This window comes from Clarias gariepinus, chromosome 25, assembly GCF_024256425.1.
Source record: "Clarias gariepinus isolate MV-2021 ecotype Netherlands chromosome 25, CGAR_prim_01v2, whole genome shotgun sequence".
Taxonomy (NCBI): Eukaryota; Metazoa; Chordata; class Actinopteri; order Siluriformes; family Clariidae; genus Clarias; species Clarias gariepinus.
Window position 1 is genome coordinate 20,547,849 of NC_071124.1, and position 10,626 is coordinate 20,558,474.

The 10,626-nt window shown below is 38.7% G+C and overlaps 1 protein-coding gene across 1 annotated transcript; it reads right to left on the reverse strand.

Annotated features, from left to right (window-relative positions):
* Positions 1 to 2,150: 2,150 nt before the first annotated feature.
* On the reverse strand, positions 2,151 to 9,307 carry LOC128513239 (GTPase IMAP family member 8-like). Its single transcript, XM_053486948.1, has 4 exons — positions 9,207 to 9,307; positions 7,887 to 7,951; positions 7,041 to 7,691; positions 2,151 to 5,508 (listed from the first exon to the last, which is right to left on the reverse strand). Exons 2-4 carry the CDS (start codon positions 7,929 to 7,931, stop codon positions 4,384 to 4,386), a joined length of 1,821 nt encoding a protein of 606 aa, XP_053342923.1. The 5' UTR covers positions 7,932 to 7,951; positions 9,207 to 9,307; the 3' UTR covers positions 2,151 to 4,383.
* Positions 9,308 to 10,626: the final 1,319 nt, after the last annotated feature.

Here is a 10,626-nt window from a genome sequence, read left to right on the forward strand (position 1 = left end):
GGGAGAGTGTAGCCAGACAACACAGAATGGTGGTGTGCAAAATAACCCTTGTGGTGAGGAAGGCGAAGAGGACAAAGGCAGAGCAGAGAACAAAGTGGTGAAAGCTGAGAAAGTAAGAATGTTGTGAAGTCTTTAGGGAGGAGTTGAGACAGGCTATGGGTGGTCAGGAGGGGCTTTCAGTTGACTGGATAACTACAGCCAACGTGATCAGGGAGACAGGTAGGAGGGTACTTGGTGTGGACAAGGAGACTTGGTAGTGGAATGAGGAAGTCCGGGAGCGTATACAGGGAAAGAGGCTAGCTAAGAAGAAGTGGAACTCAGAGGACCAAAGAGAGTAGACAGGAGTACAGGGAGATGCAGCGTAAGGTGAAGGTAGAGGTGGCAAAGGCCAAACAAAGAGCATATGAGGACTTGTATGCTAGATTGGATAGTAAGGAGGGAGAGGGGGATCTGTACAGGTTGGCGAGGCAGAAAGATAGAGATGGGAAGGATGTGCAGCAGGTTAGAGTGATTAAAGATAGAGATGGAAATGTACTGACAGATGCCAGCAGACTAATGTGAAGATGAAAGGAGTACTTTGAGGAGTTGATGTATGAGGAAAATGAAAGAGAACAAAGAGTAGAAAAGGTGACTGTTGTGGAACAGGAAGTAGCAAATATTGGTAGAAGTGAGGTGAGGAGGGCGTTGAAGAGGATGAAGAGTGGAAAGGCTGTTGGTCCTGATGACATACCTGTGGAGGTATGGAAGTGCTTAGGAGAGGTGGCAGTAGAGTTTCTGACCAGTTTGTTTAACAAGATCTCAGGAGAGTGAGAGGATTCCAGAGGAATGGAGGAGAAGTGTATTGGTGCCGATTTTTAAGAACAAGGGAGATGTGCAGAGCTGTGGCAATTACAGAGGCATAAAGCTAATGAGCCATACAATGAAGCTGTGGGAAAGAGTAGTGGAAGCTCAGTTAAGGGCAGAGGTGAGCATTTGTGAGCAGCAATATGGTTTTATGCCTAGAAAGAGTAGATGCAGTATTTGCTTTGAGGATGCTGGAGGAGAAGTACAGAGAAGGTAATAAAGAGTTGCATTGTGTCTTTGTAGATTTAGAGAAGTTGTACGACAGGGTGCCGAGAGAGGAGCTGTGGTGTTGTATGAGGAAGTCTGGAGTGGCAGAGAACTATGTTAGAGTGGCGCAGGACATGTATGAGAGCTGTAGGACAGTGGTGAGATGTGCTGTAGGTGTGACAGAAGAGTTCAAGGTGGAGGTGGGTCTGCATCAAGAATCGGCTCCAAGCCCCTTTTTGTTTGCTCTGGTGATGGACAGGATGACAGATGAGGTTAGACAGAAGTACTTGCACTTTTTAAGTACTTAGGGTCAACAGTCCAGAGCATCAGAGAGTGTGGAAAGGAGGCGGGTACAGGCAGGTTAGAATGGGTGGAGAAAAGTTTCAGGTGTGTTGTGCGATAAAAGAGTATCAGCAGAAAGGTGTACAGGACAGTGGTGAGACCAGCGATGCTCTACGGCTTAGAGACAGTGGCACTGAAGAAAAGACAGGAGGCAGAGTTGGAGGTAGCAGAGCTGAAGATATTGAGGTTCTCCTTGGGAGTGACACGGATGGATAGGATCAAAAATGAGTTCATCAGAGGGACAACCCACGTTAGATGTTTTGGAGATAAAGTCAGAGAGGCCAGATTGAGGTGGTTTGGACATGTTCAGAAGAGAGATGGTAAATATATCGGTAGAAGGATGCTGAGGTTGGAACTGCCAGGCAGGAGGTCGAGAGGAAGACCAAAGAGGAGATTTATGGATGCAGTGAGAGAGGACATGAAGTTAGTTGGTGTGAGAGAAGAGGATGCAGAGGATAGGGTTAGATGGAGGCAAATGATTCGCTGTGGCGACCCCTGAAAGGGAACAGCCAAAAGACAAAGAAGAAGATGTTGTTATTATTTTCTCATAAATAAATTATGAGAAAATAGCTGTTTTTCTGCTACACAGTTTTTCTAGTGTGGGAGAGACAAGGAGTGGTAGCACCTAGAGAAAGATAAAATAACTGCCACTTCTTGTGTTCACAAGTGAGAAGGAATCAAAGTACAAATATTAACATAAACATAAATAAATATACATAAGACTTGCTGTTATGCACAATTTATTTATTTTCATATGAACTACAATGAAACATATCAGCAAAATAGGCAATCGAAATTGGCACAGCAAAAGACATCAATATACAGTATCACAAAAGATACAAAATGTCAGCGTAATGTCATTTATTATGTCATTTTAATGAAAGTAGTGTGTTAGATAGGTTCTAATGGTTTTGCTGCTGGCTTTAAACATAATCATGCATGAAACGGTGTAAAATAACCCCAAAGATATGTACGCTAGCAAAAAGCAATAACAGACACAAGTGTTATACTAGCCTTACTGTACATGCATATTACACTTTAAAAAAGTGAAAACAACAGCAAACCTTTGCAAACTGGAAGGCTGCTTTTACCTTTTATAATTCATTCTTTTTCTTCCTTTTTTTGCTTACAACAGGACATTACCCACTCACAATCAAGACCAAAAATCTTTTGCATAGAGGTGTGTAGATTGGTTTTATATTATTCTTAACCTTGTCAAAATAGCTAAGAAATTATATAGCTCAGTAAATGTACACGGTATTATTAATGAACAATGCTGTACATAGCTAGAGGCATGCTTTTTAACTTTAACCTATTCAAAAATATAAAAGGGTCGTGGCATAGTGTGGCTGCACAGTAGCTCATTTACATAGACACTGAAATGGTGAGTTTATTTATTGACACAGTCTGGGGAATTCTAAGATCTGTATTAAGTGAATAAAAGTATGTGATTTTTAAACCATACAACAAATAATGATAAGATGATAAGATGATAAGATCACAATGTTTGAGCGGAAAGTGTTACAACAGTATATCATGTGGCCTTTTTACACTGTTGATTGTTTTTTTTTTTTTAAAGCAAAACTAGACCAATCAGCCATAACATTACAACGCAAAAAAATATGCCAAATATTGTGTAGGTTGCCCCTTGTGCTGCCTGGGCAGCTCTGGCCCTCGGGCATGACTCTACAAGACCTGTGGGGGTGCTATCGTGTGTGACATGAGGACATGGGCAGCAATGTTGGTTGGGATCTGTGGATCAGACTTGTTTGTTTGGCACATTTCATAGGTGTTCAATCAGATTTGGATGTGGAGAGTTTGGAGGCCAGAATGATGGCCTTGGGCTCGTACCACTACTATAACTTTTTTCTTGAATTGTGGTGCATTGTCTTTCCTGAGGGATCGGACCAGACAGGCCTTTTGTCACAAGATCCATAAATGAGCTTTGGGTGCCCATTAGTTTACTGATATATAGCATTCATTTTATCAACGAAAATAATAATGAAAAATATTTGTTGACAATTTACCGTGTGACTAAGATGAGACGATGACGAGACATCACAGATATCAATGAACAGTTACTGTACAGTGACAAAATCAGCATGCAATATTGTTGACAAAAAATACTTCTTTAAAAATTATATAATTTATATTATATTATATTATAAAAATATAATATAATTTTTATCACAATCCGCTGCGATATGGTGTTCATTTACTATGACATGAGCAGCGGTGTTTCCCGGGCACACAGTCACTGGAAACAATACCATAAACCTGATGAGACGCATCAAGGCATTCCATAAAAATCACCCAGTTTTACAGCCTCTTTGTGGTAATGACGTTACCACATGTTAACATAATTATGTTGCAATTTATTTTATTTTATACATAAACATATTAAGCTAATAGGTTAGCAAATGATTGTGACCCATAGGAGCTATCACTACAACAGTCCAAATGTGTAAATTAATATATATATATAACACTTGAATTGTCAATGAACAATGCAGGAACCTGCTCCTATTGTTTCGTAGTTAAAAAAATATGGACATGTAGTTATTGTTAGTGGTTTTGGCTATAATAGATTGACTGTAGGGTTAATTAATAATAATTTAATTGCTAAAATGTTACGTTTTCATTGACTAAAACTAGACTAAAATGTCCAGACTTTTAATCGACTAAAACTTGACTAAACAAAAATAAGATAAGATTGACTAAATACGATTAAAACTAACAGGGACATTTATCCTAGGACTAAGACTAGGACTAAAATTGAAAACAGCTGACAAAATTAACACTACTGGTGTATAAGTGATAATCAATGTTAATGTTAAGGATGATTGGTGTACTGTAGTTGTGAGGTTAAACTATCGTCACAGCCACTAAATGGACATCTGATTTTCTGTCATTCTCTTAATTGAGAATTCAAGAGTGCTATAAAAAATGAATGTGAAAAACTGAACAGTACACAAATGATTTACTTCTTCATTACTGAATAGAACATTTAGATTTAGCCTCATATAAACCATTAATAAGGTACATCAATCTAGAAAAATAATGTTCATTTTTATACCAATTGCTGTCATCCTCGTTTGAAAACCTTTCTCTCTCCTCTTGCTCTCTCCTCTCCTCTTCTTTCTTGATCCATATTTCCAATTCCCGCTTCTCTTGATCACTCTCCACTATCCTCATCCGCTTCTCTTCCTGCAGATGTTTTAGAGTGTTCTCTTCTCTCTGGATATATCTGCAAAGACGTTGTAGCCTGGATGCATCGGCATGCCTGTTTTCATATTCTTTTCTTTTCTCAACTGTTAGCTTGTTGATTTTGCCCTGGGTATACTTTCTGCGCCTTTCTATCTCCTGTTTGGCCACCTCCAGGGCTTTAATGATGTCAGTCTTGCGATGTTCAGCCATCTGTCTCACTTCCAGTTTGACCATCTTAATTGATTCAACCAGTTTTTCTTGCTTTTTAATTTCTAGTGCATTCACCACAGCATTTGTTTTCTGGTTGGTGAAGTGGCAGTGATCATTTTGTTCCAGCAACTCATCAAGCTTCTTTAGCAGCTCTTTCACCTGGTCCCTATTGTTAGGGTTCTTGTTGTTGAAAGCCAAATAACGCCCACCGAACCGTGCAATGAGGTCCTGGATTTTCTGGCCCTGTTCTGATATAAACTGCTCAATTGTCTGTCCTTCCAGCTCGTCTGCACGGGTAAATATGATGATCGTGTGATTACTGATGTTCTCCTCAAAAACTGTTCTAATCATATTTACAGTCTGCTGCTGCTCCTCTGTAAAACGAGCGATTGGTATGATGAGCAGAAATGCATGTGGTCCAGGTGAGGACATGACCAGACATCTTAACACTTCCTCTGTTATCTCACTTTGCTCGAGAGAGGTGTCGAACCAACCAGGAGTGTCAATTAGTGCTAGACTCCGCCCCTGGACTTCTCCACATGCCTTCTGGCATTGTTTTGTCACTGAGTCCATGCTTAGTTTAGCATAAAAAGTTTTTTCACCCAAGATGGTGTTTCCTGTAGCACTTTTACCAGAACCTGTTCTGCCCACCAGCACCAACCGCAGCTGAGTTACTGCGGCTCTGGGTATCCCTGAAAGCTGTTGGATAGAAAGGCAAACAATGGAAAGTCAGTGTTTTTTTTTTTTAACTTTTGAATCAATCAGACATAAGTGCATAAAGCCTGTTATGATAAATATTTAAAAAATGTGCCATACTTTCCTGCTGTGTTTTCAGTGCTAGTTAGCCAGTTAAATACCTGCTTCTTTATTGGAATTTTATAGTACTGTATATTGTTTAAAAGAATTAAGCATAATACAGTATGTGCAAACATATACAGTAGTGAAACTCGCACATCTTAAACGCGCATTTGTTTGTCAACAGGGCATAGTTTTAGCCACACGTGTTCCCAGTAGTGAAAAGTAAGTTGTGTTGTGCAGTTTGAAATGGGTCTCTGAACAGAGAAAAATGCATTTATAGTTGAGTATTATTTTCAGCTCATAAGGAATTGGTTGTGAACGTGGATCGAGTTCGAAAAAGCTGGCTGAAAAATTCCGATAGAGATTTAATTAGACGGTACCCAGTAACACGGTTATGCTGTCTATTGTTACGAAATTTTGCTGTTCTGGTAGTGTACTTTCAACATTACGCAAACAAATCATCTACTTTCACAGGAGTCTGCATGAACAATATGTCTATAGTGAGACGGTAAACACATATACTTCATACACTTACATTATTAATACATTGTACTCTGTGTATGTCAGTTTCTTTCAGGAGAAATAAACTCACAGATCAGACAAGGTAATATTGTCCGTCTTTTTATTTCAGTACTGTATATTTTGGTGCATGTGTGTCATTGCCAGTAAATGTATTTATGAGTTAACAAAATGCCACTATTTAACCACATTGTGCAAATCTAAAGGCTTAATTTAAACATTTTGACAGCAAAATATCTAAGTTTAGATATCTTTGATGTATCTATGTTTTGACACTTTTAATAAAACCAATCTTTTGCAAAATAATTTCAGCAAACATTGGTTCGATGGCGAAGTTGTGTTCCTGGCTAAAAACAGTATGGCGTCATTAATTGGTAAAAATATGTGACACAGAACATTTCCTAAAAATGCATTCAAAGACGTTTAAACACGTCTACAGTTGTCTGGGATTGCATGTATAACCGTTACTTTGACTTTTAGTATTGTTTAATATATACCCTCCAAGCAAAATTTGGACGATTTATGACAGTTGTTGTGAATCAGATAATGTCAAACACATCTGTTCAACTTTCATTTTGGAACTATTTTTCAACCATGACGGGATGTGTCAGAGGACGTCATTTCAACGATCATTGAACGTCCAAATGATTGCTTGGTTCAATATTGTATGCTTTTAGAAAATGTTTTTTTTTTTTTTTGAGTCACAAGAATGTAAAAAAATCACAAATGAAAGTATTTTTCAATGGATGGAGAGAACTGCAATCTAACCAATCACTGATGAGCTGCATGGGACTGTCTCCGAATAATTAACGAGCATTAAACCAGTGACACTTTTAAATTAAGTTCTAAGGAAGTGAATGAATTAAACTAGCTAGCAGATATTACTTGAAAAACAGATATAGATTCATTACAACCTGAAATTTCAGGTTGGTGAAGTAACGGTTCTTGTTCTTGTCCAGCACTAAATCCAGCTTCTTCATGAGCTGCTTCACCTGGTCCTGGTTCTCTGGACTCGCCCTCTCAGCCTTGTTATTAAAGGCTAAATAATGCCCATTATAACGTGCAATAAGGTCCTGGATTCTCTGGCCTTGTTCTGATATAAACTCCTCAATTGTCTGTTCTTCCAGCTCGTCTGCACGAGTAAATATGATGATTGTATGATCATTGAAGTTCCCTTTGAAGGCCGCCTCAATCATATCTACAGTCTGCTGCTGCTCCTGTGTGAAGCGAGCGAGTGGTATGATGAGCAGAAATGCATGTGGTCCAGGTGAACACATGGCCAGACATCCTAACATATTCTCTGTTATCTCACTTTGCTGGAGAGAGGTGTCAAACCATCCAGGAGTGTCAATCAGGGTCAGTTGACGCCTCCGAACAAGTCCACATTGTTTTTGGCATTGGATGGTTAAGGAATGTGTTGTTAGTCCAGATGGAAAACATTCTCTACCCAAGATGGTATTCCCAGTGGCACTTTTACCAGAACCTGTTCTGCCCAGCAGCACCAACCGCAGCTGAGTTTCTGGGGACTGGACATCTCTTCTTCGTGGATTTCTGGGGTTCTTGATCTAGAAAGACAAACTGTGTAAGTTGTTAAGTTTCCATGTATTTTTTGTTGGGGAAAATCATTATTTGGCAGTCATTTATTGGCCTTTTGCAAATACTTTGTTTACCTAAGCACACATGTTAACCTGTATTACACAACAGTTATCTCTAACTGAGCAATCTAATTGGACAAGAGGCATTTCACAAATTACACTAACCTTCAGTCGCTGCATGGGTGAATGTAGGTCTGTACAGTCCGCCATACTGAGGAGAGATGAACTGCCTGCCAACACACACATTCAAAACCAGTCACAGGAGCAATTTTAGCAAGAGAACACATCTATTAATGTTATGTCATCCTGAACAACAATTAATCTTTTTGCTTCTAAGTCGTTCCAAATCACTTCTAAGAGTATGCTTTTATTTATGGCTAGAAAGCTAACTAGCTTCTTATACAAGACTGAATTCCAAATTGCTCTCAAACCCCTGATCAAGGGCACTAGGTTTTTATTTGATCTATTTGGGATTCAGCCTTGGAACCTGGAAAGTAAAAGAGCTGATTTTTTTTTAAAAGACTGTTCACTACCTCCATGTTTTATTCTCCCCACCAAGTAAAACAACTTTCACCACTGTCGATTACACAAACTGTCGCTTGCTGACTCAGGTCTGCCAGTCGTGGTTAGTTGGTTCCACCAGGTGTGGCAGTATATGCTTTGGCAGAGCAAAATAACTGGTTAAATAAAGAAACAAGGAATATCACACGAGTAGGAGTGCTGTATAGCTGGATATAGCATGGCTGTGATTCTCTTTTAAAAAAAGGCAGTAAGCTTAGCTTGAGGTTTGAAATTCTGGAGAGAGCACAAGTGTTAAACGGGAGCGTGGCATGTGAGAAAGACGATGCCATGCATCCCAGGGACTTTAAGGGCGTACAGACGGTTTGCCGCTTTTTGATTGCCTGCCGAAGGAAAGCCGCTTAGGGACTTCAAAAGCTGCCCTGAGCCACTTTGCTGTAGGCTAGCCATCACACCACAGACGCTGAAAGGGAAAAGGCCAGTGCCCCAACGGTAAGGCCCACTTTGCCAGTGCGGGTCGATGTTGGCGCCCTGAGTAGGAGCTTCTACAATACATAAAAATGAATCTATCTATGACCATTAAAATCCTATATATGCCATAAATGTGTGTCCCACATTTCAAAGCATGCCAGATTTTCAGTCATTCTCGTCATAAGCTTTGCTTCTTCAGAATTTAATATACATATTACCTTTCACAAATAGATAATGAACTTATAATATTTTAGAGGTTTTTTATATGCTGAATATTTTGTTTTAGTAACAGTTTGGTATTATTATTATTATTATTATTATTATCATAGAAGAGACACTGAGACACTGATTATAAAAATGTCGACATTCTGGTTCCTAAAGGAGACTACAAACGTATGAAATGTTCTGTTGTGTACAATCACTAATAATTTATGAATCATCACTCCTACTAAGCTATAAGAAAATGAAATAAGTAAAAGTGAATAAACTACTTACTTTGTAAAGTCCTGGACAGTATCACTTATCCCAACACAGAAGACTGATCCTCTCTCTCTCTCTCTCTCTCTCTCCTCTGTCCCTCTTCTCTTAAGTTTCGATTTACTCCCCTAAAAGAAACTGTACTTCATTGCGGCAGGCCAATGGGGTCATTAAGATTTTTTCCTGGGGCAGTTTTTTGGGCGTTCCTCAACACAGAACAGCTGGAGATTTAAAAAGTGCATATTTGCTTCCTTTAATTTGAATTTAGCAATGTTTTCAGCAAATATTGTTTCAGCAAAGCTAGAAAACAAGTTCATACCTATTTTCAAAGCCATACATTTTGACTTGTTTCAGTGCATTGATTTTTTTTCCATTTAGCATAAAATGTTAGACATTATTGAAAAATTGTAAAAGCTTTAAAACAATTGAATCTTTTATTTTTCTTTTATAAAGTCCTACTACATTTTTTCTTTCTTTCTTTCTTTTTTTATTTATTTATGAGGACATGGAAAGCCTGGCTTTCAAAAAATACAATAAATTAAATTAATTGTCTCATCTTCTATATAAATTTTACCATAGACAGGGTTGCGGGGTGCCTAGAGCATATCCTAGGAGGCTTAGGGCACGACGCGGGGTACGCCCTGGACGGGGTGCCAATCCATCACAGGGCACACACACACATGCAAACTCATATATTGGTTCACACATTACAGGTAAGTTGGGAACACCAATCAGCTTAATCTGCATGTCTTTAGACTGTGGGAGGAAACCAGGGTACCCTGAGGAAACCCGCCAAACACACGGAGAACATGCAAACTCCATGCACACCAAGGCAAGGTGGGAATGAAACACAGACTCTGCAGGTCTGCAAGGTGACAGAGCTAACCACTAAGCCACTGTGTATATTGTATACAAATTTACATACAAGTATAAGATGAAAAAATTCCTGAGATGACACTGGGAACTAACTTAAAAGGAAAGTGATCCTTATCTTAGTGACATCAGATATTAAGGATTATAAATAATTATCTTGTAGTCTGGTAGAAAATAAGGTGTAACCAGGAAATTTATTATACTGTAGTTGTAAAATGAAATCTGTTGTGTTATCATCTGTGTACTGATGGAAAGTTGAGTGCAATTGTAACTGTAAAGTTATAGCATAAACCAGGAAACCAACAGAAGCTTACAAAGTACAGTATAAACCTAACTGCTTTCACGAGAATGCACGGCCTGCATAAAAAAAAAAAAAATTATGCAGATTTTTTTTATGCAGATTTTTTTGATCATGATCACATTTTACAGCAGCTGACTTTTTGGCCTTGACTAGATTGCCCTCTAGTGGAGAAAACCGGTACTAGTTATTTTCCCTCATACATACATATATATATATATATATATATATATATATATATATATATATATATGTTTCACTTCTCGG